This window comes from Notamacropus eugenii, chromosome 5 (genome assembly GCF_028372415.1).
Source record: "Notamacropus eugenii isolate mMacEug1 chromosome 5, mMacEug1.pri_v2, whole genome shotgun sequence".
In the NCBI taxonomy this organism is placed as follows: domain Eukaryota; kingdom Metazoa; phylum Chordata; class Mammalia; order Diprotodontia; family Macropodidae; genus Notamacropus; species Notamacropus eugenii.
The window spans coordinates 153,671,964-153,693,069 of record NC_092876.1 but is presented as its reverse complement, the minus strand read 5'-3'; the positions used below and the strand labels follow the sequence as shown (position 1 = coordinate 153,693,069).

At 37.6% G+C, this 21,106-nt stretch overlaps 1 protein-coding gene across 1 annotated transcript in view; it reads right to left on the bottom strand.

The window, feature by feature from the left end:
* The window catches only part of MMP20 (matrix metallopeptidase 20), a 53,596-nt gene extending 33,093 nt beyond the window's left edge, over positions 1 to 20,503 (bottom strand). Inside the window, exons 1-6 of the mRNA XM_072611251.1 lie at positions 20,161 to 20,503; positions 11,785 to 12,032; positions 6,665 to 6,813; positions 5,310 to 5,435; positions 2,609 to 2,770; positions 1,736 to 1,877 (exon numbers count right to left, since the gene is read on the bottom strand). Coding sequence (XP_072467352.1) covers positions 1,736 to 1,877; positions 2,609 to 2,770; positions 5,310 to 5,435; positions 6,665 to 6,813; positions 11,785 to 12,032; positions 20,161 to 20,286 — 953 coding nt within the window. The 5' untranslated portion in view covers positions 20,287 to 20,503. The remainder of the gene's footprint in view (positions 1 to 1,735; positions 1,878 to 2,608; positions 2,771 to 5,309; positions 5,436 to 6,664; positions 6,814 to 11,784; positions 12,033 to 20,160) is intronic.
* Positions 20,504 to 21,106: the final 603 nt, after the last annotated feature.

Below are 21,106 nucleotides of genomic sequence, written 5' to 3'. Positions count from 1 at the left end.
TCATTAACTACTTCTTAATTGCTTAATCCAATAGCCCTTTTGTGATGTTTCAGAAATATTTCTCAGTGCTTTTCATCTCTTCACTCTTCTTTGTGACACTGCCCTCCTTGGTTTTCCTATTCTGACATCTCTTTAGTCTCCTCTTCTGTATCATTCTCTTGTGGTCTAGGCCTCTGCCCATTCTCTCTTTCTCTCTCTCTCTCTCTCTCTCTCTCTCTCTCTCTCTCTCTCTCTCTCTCTCTCTCTCTCTCTCTCTCTCTCTCTCTCTCTCTCGTTTCAGTTCCACATTGTTTCAGTTCCATATGTCCACATGCCTTGGAGCTTTCATTGGCATTATAAATTCAGCATTTCTTCTTCCCCCTACATGAGGTCATTTTCCCAATTTCAATTCAACAAGTTCTTGTTCATTGCCCACTCAATGCTAAGCATTGAGACAAAGATATAAAGCAGCACACCCCTTACATTCAATATTGTATATGAAAATATTTCAGTTAATAAATCTGGTATCAAGGCTCACAAAAATAAAGCACTGAAAGGAGGGCACATCTCAAGCCATGAGGAAGTTCTGGGGTTCTATTTGTATTCAGATGGAATACAAATGACTAGTAGACCTTTACAATGTTTGCATTTTGAGAAGATAATCATGACTGATTTAGATCGTTGGATTTCCTTATAAGAACCCTAAGACATAATTAGTGTGTTATTTCCCCCTTCTTACAAATGAATAAACTGTGTCCCTAAGAGGCAAATGCCTTGCTGAAGGTGACAGTTAGGATTTGCCTAAGAGATTATACAAATACTAAGTCATAGAGTTAATATAATAATAATAACTAACATTTATATGCTAATTACGCTGTGCCAGGTACTGTGCTAAGCACTTTACAGTTATTTCATTAGATCCTCATGATAACCCTGGGAGGTAGGAGCTATTATTATCTCCATTTTACAGATGAGGAAATTGAGCCAAACAATAGTTAAGTGATTTGTCCAGGGTCACACAGCAAGTAAGTGGCTGAAGTCAAATTTGAACTCAGATCCTCCTGATTCTAGGTCTGGCACTCCATTCCACTTCACTACCTGGTTGCTTATGTGGCTAGCGATCAGATGACCTTCCCTCAGATCTGATCTCTGACATTTAGCACTTATGTGGCTCATAAGTCACTTAATGTCCCCAGGAATCAGGTTTTCTCCTTTGTAAAATGTCAGACTAGATGATTTGAAATATTCTAGTGTCTGGTATGTAGTAGGTGATTAATAAATGCTTGTTGATTGATTAATCCCTTCCTACTCTAAATCTATGTTCCCATGACTCTGGAGTTTTCCCTAAGGAAGCTCCTCTCCTCAGTTCCTCAGTTATTTCTGCTTTTCTCAGTTTCTTCCCTTATGACCCCCCAGGACCAGATTCTCTAAAAGCAGACGTTCAAGACAATTATATTTAGGGTGTGTATGTGGTGTGTGTGTGTGTGTGTGTGTGTGTGTGTGTGTGTGTGTGTGTGTATGTTGTGAAGGGGGAAGGGCAGAGAGAGAGAAAGAGTAGAAGAATGGGAGAGTCTGTCTAGTGGTCATTGATGTGCCAGTGCCATGGTTCATGTGAATCATTTGTCAATATGCAAGCTAGTTTTAGGTAGGTGGCTGCCTGAAATAATGATGTTTCTCCACTTTTTCAATTCATGTGGAACCCTGAAACCATGCAGAAGCCTGGTATGTTTTGATGTTGGGTACATATTGAGCTCACCTGTCTTTGAAGAACAATAATTCCTTCCCTAGCATTGTCACAGCATCAAAGGATGAGGTGGAATCACAGACATCAGGGTCTGACGGCTTATGAGGAGGGACATTGGGCACATTGGGTCTTTCAGTGACTGGTTTGCGAGGTCCTAGGATTCAAAAACAAAGTTGGCAAAATAGACTTTTTTTTTTAAAGTCCTCTATGTCCTTTGGTTGCCAATATTCAGGATACTTACGTGACTTCTTTATCCTTTAAGGACCACCTTCTTTCTAGAGCATGACTCATTTTAGAGATGGAAAAACTAAGTCTCAGAGAGGTTAAATGACTTTTCGTACATCATGGAGTTAGTTGCGACACTGCAGGGTCTAGCACTCAGAGAAGAGGACTTGACTCCCAGTCACAGGCTCTATTTCAATCTACTATAATGTGGGTTTGTCTATTCTGCTATGGGGAATCAGAGGTAGAGCTGTCATTAGTTGTCCTTCCAAAGTATTCTAATACCCTTGGTCTTTGCACTTGGGCATTTGGAAGAAAGGTAAGCTCCCTTAGGTAGCTCTCTGAACATGACCATAGAGCATTCATTTTTTCTCAGGAGGTGATTCCTGATCTAGGATCCAAGGGAAAGTAAATCTTCTCTCCTCATCTCTGTCATGGTCTAATGTACTTTGGAGAAAATTCTCAATGCTAATTCCAAATCTAAGAAGACAAAGGTGTTTGCATAATGGGGGAAATAAAATGTGACTGGGATACGGTTAAGCTTAAATAATCTCTACTTAAGTAGACATTATCAAAGTTTAAAATCCATAGTTGTTGGAAATCAAATGTTATTCCTACACCACCCATCTATGCTTAGCTATCAGATGAGTTTAGGATTTATACCATATAATGCCTGGATCCCTTTCACATCGTCCCTGGGGAGACGGAATCCATAGGGATGCTGGTACTTGTAAGTTGGATACATCAGTGCTGTGGGGTCACTAGAATGGGCCAGTCCCAATGCATGGCCAAATTCATGGGCAGCAACAGTGAACAAATTGAATCCTAAACAACACAGGAGGAATAAGATTAGTGTGGAAATTAGATTTATAATTTCATCATCATCATCATCATCATCATCATCATCATCATCATCATCATCATCCTCATATCAATAATAGGCAGTTCTATAACATTTTAAGATTTGTGAATCACTTTAAGCATTATCTTATATCATTTTCATCATCTCTCTATGTTGGGGAATTAAAATCAGACATAATATATTTTTCATTGATAATTATTCAACCACCTTGGTTACTCAGAAGTTTGTTATAATAGATCATGAATTATTCAGAAACTATTCTTTTCCTGTGTCATTTTAAAAAATTCCATTTCTATCAAAAAGAGGGCAGTTTAAAGTCTGGCCCATGTTTCTTTCCCTACGTTTGTACAAATGGTACCACTAAAGGAAGATGCAAGTTGACTAACGAGGAGCAATGGGTGGAAATTACAGGATAATGGCTATATATGGAAAAAAAAACTTCCTAACAATTCGAGACAATCAAAATAGGATGAGCTGCTTTTGGGGGTAGTGAGTTTCCTGTCATTGAAATTCATCAGATGATCACTTGTTGGGGGATGCTGCAGTCAGGATTCCAGATTTAGGTAGGAAATTGGTCTAAATGCCCCCTGAGATCCCAATGCTCCTGGATTGCTTAGATTTAGTTACTGGTCTGTTATCTTTTTGATTGTGACCAAGCTCCATTTTGTATTCCAGTGCTAGCAACTATGTCCCTATGTCTTCCCCTATGTAAGATCTTGCCTTGTTACTCTGTCTTGTTCCCCATATCTTCCAAAGAAGAGACTGAAAAACTTCTAGTAAACCATTAACTATGTTGTCTATGGCCAGATTCTCTGAATACCAACTGTCTGCTTTGTCTGTACCTTCTCATGTCAGGCTGCCCAGATGCTGTGTTTTATCAACGTACTGACGTAAGTTCCAATTGTCCTGTACTCGAACTCCCAAGTACTGACAGCCAACTCATCTAGATCTCCGTAGCTGGATGTTGCCATATTCTCTTGATGCTCCACTCCTCAGCCCAGGGGCTCTCCTACACCCATCAAGACTTTCCTATATCACTTGACTCATCCTATCAAGACTCTAATTCCCAGGTTCCAATAATTCCCCATCTGGTCCAATCTGTCAATGTGTAACCATTAAGTCCTGGTACTGACAGACAAGCAGCAGATAGAGGAGCTAAGACTCAGATTAGTCAATTTTGCTAGTCATTTATTTTCTGAGCAGGGCATATAATTTCATCCTCTGATTTCATCATTTCAACTCCTGGTGTGGAATTTACCTCTACCAGTGCCCACTGGCAACTATTCTGGAATTTATAGTCCAAGAGAGTTGTTCAGATCACTAAAAGGTTAAATGACTTGCCCAGGGTCACACAGCTACAAGATTATTGACTCTAAGGTAGGCTTCCTATCGACCAAGCCACACTCTACCCACTAAGCCATTTTCTCATGCTATTTATAGTTATTTTCTACTAGATGATTTAATGAAGTAGGACACTAAAGTCAATGGAAAAGTAAGATGGAGAGTGAGATCTATGAATTTCCTAATACCTTTTAGCTGTCTCTTAAAATAAGCACTTAGCCAGCTCCTCCTTATCCACATACATTCTATCCACTTTATGGGCTATCTGAAAGAGCTGTATGCCATCCCAAAGTCTTTTCTTCCAGACACTTTAGCGAAAACCTTCCCTTTCTAAATACTGTATGTTCTTTTAAGGAATCAAATAGGTACCCTCCCCTTCTCCTTTTCTCTTATTATTCTCTCTCTCTCTCTCTCTCTCTCTCTCTCTCTCTCTCTCTCTCTCTCTCTCTCTCTCTATTTCTCTCTCTCTCTCTCTCCCTCTCTCTCTCTATTTCTCTCTCTCTCTCTCTCCCTCTCTCTCTCTATTTCTCTCTCTCTCTCTCTCTCTCTCTCTCTCTCTCTCTGCCTGGCAGAATGTCTTGCCTTTCTTTCTGGGTTGGACCTGTGATTTCATGGGTATAGGGAACTCCAGGTGAGGATAGCCCTCTACCAGTATAGATAAGCACTGTTTTTCAATTCATAGAGAGCTTTCTGGAGCACCAGGGCTTTCAGTGACTTGCCCAGCATGACACAGCCAGCAGATGATAGGAGTGGAACTTGAATCCAGGTCTTTCTTCCTGACTCTAAGGCCTGTTCTCTATCCATTACTTCATACTACCTTCCTCGTGCACAGGAGACACTGAATAAATGTTTGTTGATTTGAGTTGAATTTCTTGCAGGAGACAATGACTGGAGAAGAGACCTTGATGCTGCTTCTTTCTAATAGAGTATGTAGATTATGCTGAAGTGAAACAGACCAAACAAGGATTCAGCAGCACAGCGGAGGGCAGAGCTTTCCCCTTATGGGGTTGAATGACCTTTGCGATTTTTGGCTTACTTGTTTTCCTTAGCCTGGTCCCCTAGTTAAAGGGTGGTTTGGACCGTTGAGCCACAGGGTTTCATGTTGGAGGCCCAGGAGAAGGTACAATATTTTCCAGGTTATGGTGAATTGTGCATATATACCATTCATTCCCATAGTCCACTTCTCAGCATTGTCGAAATGAGTGTCTCCTCCTAGGCCTTCTCCAGGGGCAAATGCATGGGCCAGAGTCCCTCGAGGACCATCAAATGGGTATGAATCCCCATGATCTACCAACAAACATGGGAAAGATACCAACAAAACTTAGTATGACTTTCATTGGTTTCAGTTAAACATATTTCACCCAAACCATGGACACTTGTGATAAAACAGAAGCACTGCATATTGCATAAAATGGTTTTCAGTACAAAAGACACTAGATGGAGTGATAAAGAAGAGTCAGACCATGTCACAAAAGTATGTAATAAACTTGATTCTCCCTGTTTTTTTGGTAAGGGAAAGCTTCTTGAGTGTTCCAGGGGCAGTAAAAAGCATTAGGATGGTCAATACACTCTTGGTGGTTCCCACTATGAACCAAACCAATGTCCAGGAATTTTAGACTAAGCCAAATTCTCCCTCTGTGCCTTAGAATCCCTAGTTTCCTTCAAAGATCAAGTGCCACCTTCTATTTCCGGACTATCCTGACCCCACCAGATGTTTGTGCCTTTTCCTCTGTTCTTCTCTCTACTTTTCCTCAGTTAGAGTTAATTTAAAAATGAGCATCAAGAGTAGTCTAATAAGCAAAAGAAGTCATGAAAAGGCTTCTTCTTGAGGGACATATATGGAAGGGAACTAGGAAGTCTTGGCCTTAATGATCTGTGGTAGCGGTGATGGGGAACCTTGAGAAATCACTGTAAGTATTGGAGTCTCAGCTCTTTCTCGAGCACTGGTTAGCACAGTATTGTCTTTTTTCTTGTTTGCCTGCCTTGCTTAAGTCACTACCTGGCTGAGGTGCATGGCCCATGGACGTGACATCATTAGTATACCCTGGGAATTACTTTCCTCCATCCTAGAAATGAAAACACCGAAAGCCATTCAGCTGGGTCAGCAAGAGGTTGAGAGGAACAGAGGTTGTGGGATAGAAAGAAGCAGGAATAGAAAGAAGGTAGAAATTCATTTTTCAGGTATAGTAGTTTCTATGTAAAAGGAAGAATAAAATTAAACAGGTCTTAATCAGATACAAAGGTCAAGAAAAAGCATTAAAATGAGATGATAAATGATCTATCCTATATCGATTTGGTGGCCCAAAATTTTCTGAGAAATGTTTCAACTGTAACTTCTGGCCCAGCTAGCATGGAGGCAGCAATTACAGTGCCTTTTGCTATAACCTGGGTCTCTATAAATCAAGGCCCACTATGGATAGATTGCACTGATTGATTGCATCCAAAGTCACACAGCATTGTGTCTGTGACAGTATTGGTGGACTGGCTATGGACAGAGCATAAGAAAGATACGTTACCTCCAATTTCAAATGAGATCATAATATCTGCTTCTCCTGTGTCTAGTCTAACAAAATTCAGAGGAACAGCATTACTCCAAGCCTGTAAGGCCATGTCTACTGCCTTGTCAACTTCAGCATGGCTCATTGAGGATGTGTATTTTGAGACTCTGTAGAAATAAAAAGAGAATGTTTTCTATTTTGTAAAAGTGAGAATCATATTTTTAATTAAAAAAATAACTTGTCTAGACCTTATTTTTAAGAAAGCAATCTTTTTATTGTTGTTTAAATAAATAAAATAATCTAGAAAGCATGCAGACTGAAGTGGAGAACTCAGGCAAAAACTGAGAAAATTTAGGGCTTAAAAACATTCTTTCCTAATTTGATGATAATAAATCCTAGCTTACAATTTCTTGGAAATAAAGGAAAGAAACGATTTTAGACTGCATGGTGAGCATCTTCAAACAAAGAGATAAGGAACTGGAAGCCTTTGACTAATATTCTAATGGAAAACAATGGCGACTTAAGATCATAGGATTGGAAGGGCACTTAGTCCAATCTCCTCATTTTACCAATGAGAAAAAATGAGAACCAGGACCACATTCCTATGTGTATGTTTATCTCTGAAAAGAGTCCAAGCTGAAGGGGATTTTGATCTAGATTTTAAAAAGATGGTCACCATCTCTAGGGTTGGGAGGAGGGGAAGAAAAGAAGGGAAAAAAAGAAATTTACATGATAACTTTATTATATGATTTAAAAGGAATAGAAAGTTGTTCATAATAGATTTGAATTCATGTGCAATCATCTTTTTTTATTATAGTATGTTATGGAAATGCTTGTTTTATTCCATAAATTAAACAAATAAACAAAAAACAATGGAACAGATGAGCTAATGACATTAATAGGTAGAACTGTGTAGAGCTAAGGGAATTTTTTTTTAAGAATAATAGTGGCTAGAGAAAGGAGTAATGAGACTTCAGAAGCCAGAGTGGAAGGACGGCTAGAAGCACACTTTCTGTTTGCATAATTCCAAATTACTTTCCAAAATGGTTATTTTGATGCATAGCTCTACCAATCCTCTACTGGTTCATTATTTTCTCTCTATGTGAATTATTCCCACCTTTTCTCATCTTTGCCAGTTTACACAATGTGAAGTGAAACCTCAGGGTGGTTTTGATTCGCATTTATCTTACTATTAGTGATTTGGAGCATTTTTTCATATGGTTAGTAATAGTTTGCAATTCTCTTGAGTACTGTTTCTTCAAATTTTTTGATCACTTATTTATGAGGAATGGCTTTTGGGCATATATATATCATATACACATATGCATATATTTGTCTATCTTAGATACAAAATTCTTATGTGAGAAATTTGATAGAAAGATTTTTTCCCATTTGACTGCTTTGCCTCTTATCATAGATATATTAATTTTATTTCTGCAGAAGCTTTTCAGTTTCATGTAATTAAAGTTATCTATTTTATCTTTTGTAATTTCCTCTTTTTCTTATTTGGTTAAGAATACATCTCCTTCATATAGCTGTGAGAGCTATATGATCTACTCGTCTTTCATTTCATATTTGATCTTTAATATTTTATTAATTTCATGTATTTATTTTGAATTTACTATGGAATATGGTACAAGGCATTGGTCAAAGCCTAATTTCTGCCAGACTGCTTTTCGGGGTTTTCCAGAAGTTTTTATCAAATAGGAAGTTCTTTCCTAAATAACTTATGTTCTTTGGTTTATTGAATGTTGGGTTCTTGAATTCTATTATTTATGACTCTCTCTTGTCTAGTCTGCTTCATTGATCTACTTCTCTAATTTTTAATTGGTACCAAATGGTTTAGATGATTGCTGCTTTGTAATACAGTTTAAGGTCTTGCATTCCTCCTTTTTTCATTATTTTCCTTAATATTCTAGATCTTTTATTGTTTTATCAAGTTTAGTAAATTGGTAGTATTGTTATTTTTATTGTATTGATATGGCCCAGCTATGAGCACTGAATAATCCTCCATCTATGTAAGTTCTTTATTTCCTTAAGAGCAAATCTATACAAGTATTTCGTGTGCTTCAGTAGATCAATCCCCTACTATTTTGTGCATATTGTAATTTTGCATAGGGATTTCTCCCTCTATTATTGCCTTTTTTGTTTTGTTATTATTATATAGAAATGCTGTTGATTTTGGGGGGGGGGGTTTCTTTTGTAGTCTAAATAAAACAATACGTCATTAACAAATATGTATAGTTTATCTCCTTTTTTTGCCTATCCTAATGCCTTATGGCTACTGATGACATTTTTAGCACTATATCAAATGATAGGGAGGAGAATTGACATCTTTGTTTAACTCCTATATTTATTGAGAGAGTTTCTAGTTTCTTTCCATTCTGTGTGATGTATGCTTTTGGTTTTAGATACTTTTCAAGATATTAAAAAAGTCCTTCTATGCCTATACTTTGTAGGGATTTTAGCATAAATGAGTGTTGTTCTTTGTCAAAGATTTATTTGCATCTATTGAGATAATTACACAGTTTTGGATGTCTTCGTTATTGTTACTATTATTTCATAGCATCTCATGTATCTATCCCTTTTCCCTTCACATAACCACCAAGCTGGTTCAGATTAGCATCATCTCTTAAAAACTGTGTTTCAATTAATACTCATCCTCCATCTTTCTCAATGAAAAAAAGAAAAACAAAAGCCTGGACCATTTCAATAGTGTTCCAACTGGTGTCTCTACCTTGATTCTTTTCCTTCTTCAATTGATCTTCTACACAATTTCCCAAGTGATATTCCTAAAATATTAGTCTAACCATGCCACTTCCCTCCTCAATGAGCTCTACTAGTTTGCTCTTGTCTCTGCAATCAAATACAAGCTGCTCTGTTTGTCAATTACTGTCTTTCACAATTTGACTGCAATGTGCCTTTCCAGGATTACTAAACATCCTCCCTTTTATACACTCTATGGTCTCGCCACTCTGTTTCCTCTTCTTTGACATTACCACCATCCCAGGCCAGGCCTTCATCACCTCCTGCCTGAACTATGCAAGATTGATGGTTGGTCTCGCCACTTGTCTCTTCCTGCTCCAGTTCATCTTCCACTCAGTTGTCAGATGAGGGGATATGTGGAGGGAATAAGCATTTATATAGCATCTACTATATGTCAGGCATGTGTCTTCAAACAGGAACTGGGTGACTACTTATCTTGCAAATTATAGTAAGAATTCCTTTCAGAAATGGGTTGGACTAATGACCACAGAGGTTCTTTCCACTGTCAAATTTTGTGATTCTGTGAAATCCAATAGAGACATGAAGGAACACTCTGAGTTTAGTTAAATTCAGGAAACATTAATTAAGTGACCATTATGGTACTTTGTAAATAAATTAATTAATAAAGGAGACAGACCTTGGCCTCAAGGAGCTTGCATGGGGTGTGTGTATGGGAGTTGGGGATGACTTAAATCTAACTAACGACTAACCTTGCTCCTGGGGATGGGGGGTGGGAGAAGAATCATTTCATCTTGTGGGAAATATTTCATACTTTTGAAAATCAAAAGTTTTTTTTTTATTTGTTGCTCCAGATTATCTGTGGCCTAGACCAGGAGTGGGGAAACTGTGACCTCAAGGCCACATGTGACCCTCTAAGTCCTCAAGAGGGAACCTTTGACTGAATCCAAACTTCACAGAACAAATTCCTTTAATAATACGGGATTTAATGATAAATAATAATTATTTAATAAAAGAATTTGTTCTGTAAAACTTGGACTCAGTCAAAAGGCCATACCCAAGGACCCAGTAGGTCATATATAGCCTCAGGGTCACACCTTCCACACCCTTGCCCTAGACCCTTTATTGTACATTCATAGATATAGTCATTCCTGGGCATAACTTGTTCTAAGAGAACAACATGGAAATCACTTCAAAGACTCCTATAAATAATACTTATTTTACCCTCATCTGTTGTACAAGACTCAGCATTCCTTGCTCCCAATAAGTCTCCCCAGTGGCTATCTAGTCCAACATGAAAAAAACTCTCTATAAAATAATTTTCAATGGAGTCATCCAGCCTTTACTTGAAGACCTCTAGGGAGGGGAAGCTCATAATCTTAGAAGTGAAAAAATTTATTTTGAGCTTCTCATTGAGGCAGTGGGTATAGAGATGGACCTGGAGTCAGGAAGACCTGAATTCAAATTCAGCTTCAAATTCTTATTAGCTGTGTGACCCTGGGCAAGTCACCTAACCTCAGTTTTCTCATCTGTAAAGTGAGGATTATAATAATACTTAACCTCTCTGGTTTCTTTTGCGGATTAAATGAAATAGTGTTTATATAGTGTTGAAGAAGGTGCCTAGCTCAAAGGAGGCACTTAATAAATGCTTAATCCCTCCTTTCTGACTCTTACTCCAGGTCTCTTTCTACCACAAAACTGGCTAAAATTTTATTCAGTGAAATCTATTATCTATTTTCAGAGCCCCACCTGCTGGATGCACATAGTCATAGCACTTAACTAGCTGCCCAGAAAAATACCTTGATTAGCCACCCCATCACTATGCATATTGAACGGTTATTCCAAGGATTTCTAGAATAGGTCGGTTTTATCACATCCTGAAATTATTTTAAAAATCAAAAGTTCTAAACAATTAAACAGCAGACACTATAATTTAATCACTTAATTCAAAGATTCCTTTTCTCATGTTTTTATACATGTGTATCCTACTTGGCCATACTGCCTGTATATCCAAAATTGCTTGATGTCATAGTCAACCTGAGAATGTGTTCTCCTAAAGCTAGCCTGTTTTTGATGAAAGTTAGAATGATACAGAATAAAGAGTATACTATTGGGAATCAGTGGGCCTGAGTTTGAATACTGAGCTCTGCTGTTTCCTAAGTATATTATCATGGACAACTCATTAACCTCTGAGCCTCAGTTTCCTCATCTGTATAACAATGAAGGTGGACCAGATGACTTCCAAGACCATTCTAGTTTTTTGTCTACGATGTAATGATATCTAAAGATTTGCATCCTGTCCCACGCTCTTGTGTACCTTTAAAAATATTGTGTGGCATGATCATACCTCAGATTATCCAAAAAACATCAAAAAAATATATTGCTCTCTGATTCTTGAAAAACCATCGCATTACCTGTATGTCAAAATGTTTTTCTTCCACTTGGGTTCACCTGGGAACAGACGATAATTTGCGATATCAGGAACACCACATCGAGGCTTCTTCATCATCTTCATAGTAGAATAATCCAACTTTCCAGTGACCTGGAGGCCAAAAAATGCTTGCATTTCTTTAATTTTCCTTTCCATGTTGTTACGTCCTTTTACAACCATCTCCCCAATATGGTGTCCTCCTTTCTTTGTGTAATATCTGTCAAGGTATGCCTATAAGGAAGAGATAGGAAAGTGTTTATTTAATATGAATATTAATAGCATATATTCTATGAAATTTGAAAAGTACTTTGAGGTTAGAAGTCATTTTTAGTAAAGTATTAATTGACCTTTAAAGCTCTTACTATTATACTGTGAGTTCCTTGAGGACAGGGTTTTTTTTAATCTTTCTTTGTACCCCTAGTCCTTACACAATCCCCGACCATAGTAGATATTTAATAAATGCTAGTTAATCCATTACTGTTTGCAAAACACTTTACATACATTATATCATATGATCACTGCCCTAACACGGTAAGATATTTTACAGATAAGGCAACTGCATCTAGTGTCAGAGACAGGATCTGAACTCAAGTCTACTTGATTCCATGTAAGTCTAGCACTCTACCCACTATAACATGCTCGCTTTCTGTGAAACAAAGAATGAATGGACATTTGGTATTGCCTCTTTATTTGTCATTAACATGAATAATTTACATTTGTATAGCACTTGACAGTTTGTAACGTGTTTTCCCATGTATTACCTCATTTGGTCTTCTTGGCCTTGTATGACAGATAGCACAGATATAATTGTGCCCATTGAATAGATGAAATTCAGTGAGAATCAGTGATTTACCTAACCAAGATTACTCATCAAGTAAGTATGAAATTGGCTATCAAATTCAGATCTTCAAACCTCCAAGCCCAGTGTTCCTTCTACTGTCCTTTTTAAAAAATAATTTTATTCTGAATTTAAGTACAAGAATTTCCATAATATAAAATAGAAAAAAGACAATTGCATATGAAATCGCAAACTATTATGTATAATTTGCTATTTCTTTTAAATATATAATGAAGTTATCATGTACCTTTCTTTTTTTCCTGTCCCCTCCCAAGATGACTGCTTTTAGGTATGTGTGTGTGTGTGTGTGTGTGTGTGTATGTGTGTGTGTGTGTGTAAAATAATTCTATACATGCTTCTATTTTTCAGTCCCCAACTGATGAATAGCCAAAGGATAAGAACTTGTTTATTTAGTAAACAAAAAGAAGAAACCTGTGCAGTATTACTGAAAAAAGAGCCTTTACAACAACAGTGGAATTCTCTGAAGACTTGAAAATGGGTGTTACACTGAAGGCAATGGAAAGGCTTGTCATGAATGTGAGTCATTGACAATAAGGATTATAAAGGATAAGTAGTATAAAGGATGTGATCAAAGAAATACATGAATCAAAAGTACTCATACATACAAAAAGACTCAAAAGGAGACTGGTGATGTGGTCAGAGGGAAGGATAAGCTATGGACAGTTCATGTGCTCCACTGATACTGTCAAGGCAGCAAGAGAATGTGAAGAAAGCATCCAGCATGTTGGATTAGTAAATTTATGGGAGATCATAAAAAATTCTTACAGGGCACATGTATGTAGATAGACTGAAAGTTCATTTGGAGATAATGCCTACATCAAGAATGTAAAGAAGAATTGTTTTTTTAAAGTGGAAAAAGTTAAATTTAGGCCTCTTATCGAAAAGTTAGACAAATGTCTAAGTGGAGATATTTATTAAGTTGTGTATCCACCTAGCATTTCTCAAGTCTTATGAGTTTATTACTTAATATAGTAATGAAAAGTGTGATTTGTTTCCATGTGGGATCATAGATTTCGAGTTCAGAGGAACTGTAGAGGTAAGCTAGTCTAGTCCCATCATTTTAGTTGAGAAAGGTCTATTGAGTTAAGTGCCTTGTGTACGCAAGGTCACATGTAGAAAATGAAAGAGGTAGAATCTGAACCTGTGTCTTTTGATTCCAGAATCAGGTTCCTTTCTATGGCAGCACTCTGAAATTAATTTACATGATGCGGGATCTTGGACTGACTATAAATTAACCTAAAATTACCTGTCCTTTGAAAGAGTATTGCTCTATTTTGGGGAGAAAAGGAACCAGTATTTGTATAGAACTCTCTAATGTCTCTATTTATACATGTGGACTAGTGGAAAGAATCATTGGATTTATAGTTTATGGATATGGTTTCAAATGCTGCCTCTGCTACGTTGAATTAAGTCCTTTATGCTTATGACATAGAGATATGGAGGTTTGATCAGACTATGCTTAGGGTTTCTCTTCTACCAAAAAAATAAAGGATTAAATCATATATTTTCTCTCTTGCTAGCTATGGAATTACAAGATCAGTAGAGACACAATGTAGCCAAGGAACATTGAATGGGTTTATGGAAAAAAAACTCACCCAAAAGATTATTTTACAAAGGATCTATGATTTCTGTAATATTTTTTTAATGGTAGAGAACTCCCCCAGTGTAAATCCTTTCATCAGTGCAGATTGCAAGCCATTAGTGGCTTAGTAAACAAGTAGGCAGTTCCATCTAAATGACCTGCCTAGAGTCATATAGCTGGGAAGACTCAGAGTCCAGATTGTTTTGCTGATTCCAAGATCACAGCTCTATTGCTTCTATTCCATAATCTTTATCTAAAACTATGATACTGAATGTCTTCTATTGTGCTTGTGACATGGTACTAAGTGACAGCATGTGGGGTACTGTGTTTGGTTTTTCAGGACACAAGGATACACTTTAGATGCTTTAGATTACAAAACCTTGTAGTTGGAAGCAATCTAACTATGAACAAAAATAATTTTCTAGGACCCTAACAAATGAAGGAAAGGAAAGAAACAAGGATATATTAAGTGCCTACTATGTGCCTGGTACTGTGCTAAGCACTTTACAACTATTATCTCATTTGATCCTTGCAACAGCCCTGGAAGGTAGGTGCTATCGTTAATTCCTTTATTTAGATGAGGAAACTAAGGAAGACATTTATAGGTGTGAAACTAAGATAGGGAAACTAAGATTTGGTGATTTGCCCAGGGTCTCACAACTAGTACGTGTCTAAGGCTGAATTTGAATTCAGGTCTTCCTGACTCCAGGCCCGGTGCTTTATCCACTGCTCCACCCAGCTGCTTTGCTTGAAGATCTCATGCAAGAGGGAAGAAGTTGCTGCCCTAAGTAGCTTATTCTACTTTTGAGCAGATTTATTTGCTATAAAATTTTTCTGACATTGAGCCTAAATTAGCCTCTCCACTGTTCCAGGTTCTCTCCTCTGGGGCCATGCAGAGCAAGTGTAATCCCTCTTCCAACTGACAACTCTATGATAAAAGACTTTCTTTGCTCCCTCAGTCTTATACTTCCAAAATTGATTTTATGAACAGTCATAAGGCCACATTTATCTTCATTAAATTTCATTTCATATTTGACCTGCCATTCTAACCTATTAAAATCTTTTTGGATTCTTTTTGTAAGGAAGCTAGGTGGTGCAGCAGGTAGAGTGTTGTTGATGGTGTTGTACCATTGTTTAGTCATGTCTGACTCTTTGTGACTCTGTGGGTCATAGTATGTCAATACTGTCTGTGGGGTTTTCTTGGCAGAGATACTGGAGTGATTTTCTATTTCCTTCTCCAGTGGATTAGGCAAGCAGAGGTTTGCCTAGGGACTTGCCTAGGGTCACACAGCTAGTAAATGTCTGAGGTTGGATTCTAAATTTCAGTTTTTCTGTCTCCAGACTCAGTACTCTATCCATGGAACCACCTGGCCGCCTAGCGTCAGGAATTCCTGAGTTCAAAGGCAGCCTTAGATTGTGTGTGTTACTCTGAGCAAGTCATTTAACTTTTTTCCTCAAAGGTAAAATGAAGATAATGACAACAGCTACCTCTCAGAGTTGTTGTCAGGATCAAATGAGATCATATTTGTACAGAGCTATATAATTGCTAGCCATTACTGTTATGCTGACTTCACCACCCACATTGTTAGATATGCTTCCCAATTTTGTCTCATCCTCAAATTTGATGTGCATACCACCTTTACCTTTATCCAAGTCCTCAATAAAAATGTTAAATAGCATAGAACCAGCAAATGTCCCTGGGTTAGTCTACTGTAGACTGCTTTCCCAATGGACATCCCACTATTAACGGCTACTTTAGAGTATTTCCCAGATCCACTATTCAAGTGACTATATCAGAAATTGAAGTGAGGTTGATCTGATATGACTTATTCAAGTTGTCCTTGATTAAGTCATATTGTGATACAAAGGACCACTTCCTCTGCTGGATATGTTTACTATTTCCTCTTATAATACATTCTAGAATTTTGCATAGAGTTAACGGCAATCTCACATTGGTCTACGATTTGTGAAAGTCTCCATTCTCTTCCTTCCTTTGAAATTTTGGACAATATATGAATTTCTTCAGTCCTGCAGTATCATGTGACTTTTTTAATTTTTAAAAGTTTCTTCTTTAATGATGAATTTAACAATCATTAACAAACACAGACATCCCAATATATTTTATATGAAAACATGAACTTGTTACAGTTTGTTTTTAAAGACATATTAAATTTAATAAGGCAATAACACAATAGTCTTGTTTATGTCTCCTTAAGAACTTCTTTTTGTTTTTTTCCCTGTGTATTTTTAAAAAGGTCTTATTGATGCTTCTTTTAAAAATCTCATTTCCCACTAAATCCCTCCCCCATCCCTCTCAAAAAAGAAAGAAAACCCTGTGTTTGTAATATATATGTAGTGGGGTAGAGTCTAGAAATGTGATTCCATTGGTTTGGGGAACATCCAGATGAGGACACTCCTTTGACCAATGAACTTTCTCTAGAGTAGTCTGAAAAATGGAGTGGTTAAAATGACTTGCCCAGATTGATATGTCTTGTATATGTTTGAAGTGGAATATGAACCCTCTTTTTTCCAGGCTCTTGGGCCAGTTCTCTGTGTGGATTCTACTCTGCCTTTCTAACAAATACACATAGTCAAGCAAAACAAATCAACGTGAGCCATCTCTAAAAAATGCACATTTCATTCTGTACTATTTCATATCTTCCCTGCCAAGAGGTAAGAAGCATGCTTCTCCCTCAGTCTTCTGAAGTCATGACTGGTCTCTGCATCTCCATGATCTTACAAAAGACATTCACAGTTGCTCAGCAATCACATCTGCCACTTCTCTCAGGATGACACTGGCTTGTAGTTCATCTGGGCCTGGTGACTTAAACTCATCAAAGGCAGTTAGGTACTCTATTATCTCCCCACATATCTTGCATTTTACCTTTTGCAGTCTTTCCTTTCTAGTTGAAAGATCATTCTCTGTGGCAAATAAAAGTATCAAAATGAAAGTTGAACGGCTCTGTTTCTCTGTGTTCATGGAGCTAAAGTGGGGTGTAGAGGTATGCTGGAGTCAACTCAAACTGGCTAGCAAGGGCAGATGGGTAAGTTTTCAGTGTAAGCATTTATATCTTAGAATTTGGAGCATGTTACAAATCAGGGCTTAGTTTATAGTCATTGATTGTCTGTACTTAATAAAGTGATGACAAATGTTAATAATGCATACTAAAATTATGTATTAGATGTGTATACTTTCTTTTTCTCCCTGCAGAGCTAGTTGTTAAACATTTTTTTTTTACCAGCATCTTGACTGGAAGGTATAGGACACTTGGTTCAGCTACCACATTTTATGGATGAGAAAATGGAGTTAAGCGATTTGACTACAGTCACAGATAGTGGTAGAAGGGTTTCAACATACAATCCATTATGAATAGTAATTCTTTCCACTCTTATGTCTTCTTTTCCTTGATAGAGTTAGACGCTCCAGCATCTTTAAGGAAAAGATATTCTCTAGGACCACAGCTGGTAGATACATTTTGGGAATGGTATTGGGGTAGCTGTGTTCAGGATAGAGAGGTTTCTGGCAGTCATAATGTGATACCTTCTAAAAATGCCAGGAGAATTGCCTTTTGAGAAGGTATGACCACAGTCAGCCTTTATCCTTTGGGGAAAGTTGGAAGTGTTATATGAATGTGAAGTATTATTTTTATTTTAATATAATTCAATATAATTTCAAAAACTGACAAACATTTATTAAAAACCTCCTGCATTCAAGGTGTTTTCTTACTTGCTGGAGATAAAGACAAAACTGGTAGCTACTTTCCTTTCAATTCTACAGGTGGGACACCTTTGCATTTACATGAGGAAGGGCTCAAGGGCTACTGAGGATGGAGAGGTAGCTAAAAATTAGGTGGGGAATGATCTGGAAAATTTTTTAGGAGGAGGTGATACTTGATCTGGTCTTTAAAGGAAAAGGATAATGGCAACAACTCTAATAATAATAAAACATTTCTATAGCATCTTAATGTTTGCAAAGTGACTTACAAACATTTAATTACAAATCACAACAACCCTGGAAGGTAGGTGCCATTATCATTCCCATTTTATAGATAAGGAAACTGAGGCAAACAGAGGTTAAGTGACTTGTCCAGGGTCACAGCTACTAAGTGCCTAAGGCTAGATTTGAACTCAGGGCTCTCTGATTCCAAGTCCAGGATTCTAGAGGTGAGGAAGGAATGCATTCCAGCTATGGGAGATGGTTTGTTGTAAATATTGCAGGTAGATGTTAAGATGGAATATCAAGTTCTGGGAGCAACTACAAGTTCAATTTGGCTAGAATGTAGAGTAGTTAATGAAGTGAAGTAGTACAAAATGAGATTTGAAAGACAGGTGGGAATCAAACTGTAGGGGTTCCTAAGTGCCAGACTAAATAGTTTCTGATGCATGCCATAGACAAGCAGGAACTACTGAAGGGTTTTGAGTGAGTAAGAGACATAGTTAAACTTGCTTGTTAGGAATATTTCTTTTTGGTATGTGTGTGGAGATTGAATTGTATAGAGAGAATACTGGTAACCAGGAGACCAAGTAGGATGCTATTATAATAGCACAGAGAGGATATGTTAAGAGTAGGACTTGTTGAAAACACAAGAGATAAAAGAGATATGGAAGTGTGATAATCAAATCTTAGCAGCTGTCGATTGGATCTAGAATTGGGATTAGGGAGAAAGAATAATCAAGGACAACTTTATGAAACTGGATAGCTATAGGATGGTGGCTCCCTGAACAGAAACAGGCAAGCTTGGAGGTAGGAGAGATTTAGGTGAGAAGATAATGAATTCTGTTTTGGACATGTTGAATTGGAGATGCTGATAGTACATCTAGGAGCATATATTCAGGGTCACTTGATGGGGAATGATTGTAGATCAGGAGAGCAATCTGGGTAGCATATGTAGATTTAGGAGTCATTTGTGTAGAGATGATACTTGAAGCCACGGGCATCGATGAGATTTCCAAAAGAGAGTGTGTAAAGAGAGAAGAGGGCCCAGAACGGAATTATGGGTACGCTGATGATGAAGTGCTAGATTTTGGATAATGATCTAGCAAAGAAGATTGAAAAGGAGTGATCTGACAGAAGGAAGACACCTGGAAGAGAGTGATGTCACAGGAGTAGAGAAGTGAGTTCCTGGGAGGAAAGGAGGGTGGGTGTCAAAAGTATCAAAAGTTGTGGAGATGTCAAAGAGAATGAGAACTGAATAAATATCCTAAGATGTAGCAGTTAAGAGACCCTCAGTAATCTAGAGGAATTCTGAGGAGAGACAGATCACTTCCACGTGGGAGAATTAATAATAGCTTCTTGGAGGATGTGATACTTGACCTTGAAGTAAGGGAAGGAGCTAGATAAACAAACTGTAGGGAAAGGCATTCACAGAAAAGAAAAGTCATGAACAAAGGCAGAGGATACATTCAAGTAATAGCCAATAGTCTCATTTTCCTAGTCTGAAATATTGAGAAATAATATCAGAATGACAGACTGGGGATAAATTGTAGAAGGTCTTGAATGCTAACCAAAATTGAGTGTACTATTTCCTATTGAAAGTATCTTTTAATAGAAGTGGAAATAGAAAGAAGCCTGAATGTAGATATGGAAGGGTTTGAATGGCACTGAAAGTAAAGGGGTCAGGCATTGAAGAGAAAAAAACTTTAAACTTACTTTGCAATCTTATGGAAGACTGGCACTATCTACAAAACATGGACTCATTCATTTAGTTGTGCATTTGACACCTATTCATTGAGTACCTACTGTCGGCAATGCCCTGAGTTTCAACCCCTGAGAAAAAACAAGACTAGGATCTATAATTTCAAGAACAGCTGCTCCAAATTGTCTAGAAGTTATGAACGATAAATGTGGATTTCCACCTGTTTTCTCTTTACAATCTCTCTAATTTTACAGATAAAAGAATGTGCAGAGTTTCACTAACCTGTGCGATGTAATAGTCCTTCCTTGTTGACCTGGCAGGGGATGCAAATAAAGCCGAGGCAACAGCTGACAATTTCAAAGCAGTGATCAGGATGAAAGAAAGGCCAGATGCCTGTAGTATCTTCATCTCCTTTAAGCTGGTTTGGAAAGTCTATCAGTCAGTGTGCGAGCAGCAGGTAGTACACGTTTGCACTTCGACCTTGTGAAGCTTTTATAAAGCCAAACAGGTCTGTGAACTCCGGGCCAAGATGATTCATGTCTCAGAAGGTAATTATACAGCTGTTTTGTTTATCTTTGATGAAGGGGTATCACAATGGTTCACAAGTTTCAGGAAAAGCTTCATTCTTGGTGATTTGGAGAAGTCATAGAAAGAAAAACAAATATTCCTTATGATTGATGGAAAACCCAATACAAATGACAAGAACTCAGTTAACTAGAACCCAGTAAATGCTTCTTTGAGCCTCAGTTTTTTCTTCTATAAAATGAAGGGGATAAACCAAAATACCCACAATGTCTCCTCTAGCCCTAACATTCTCTAAGTCTATGAGTAAATCTAAAACCCACTGGAATTTTTCATCCCCCTCTTTTTCTAGAAACAAGAGCAACAGAATGACAGGCTTCTGGTCAAGCATGGAGTGAACCTAACAAAGGGTAATAAGAATAAGGGTCTTACAAATCTAATTAGTCTTTAAACTGAAAGGAAGGTGTGAGCAAGGAGGGAAAGGTACTATTTAGATATCTACCATGCCAGATACCATACCTACAAGATAGGAAGAAATAAAACCCAGAACTTCATAGGAGATGAGATTTATGGAAAGCTCCAGTGATAAAGTCTGTGAAATGAGAAATTTATGCATTCATGAACAAAGAATGGGTAGCAAAGGGGATGAAGGAAAAATTGAATGCAAAGAGTCCAATTTGACTTTTTGGGCCACTCTAAGTTTGGT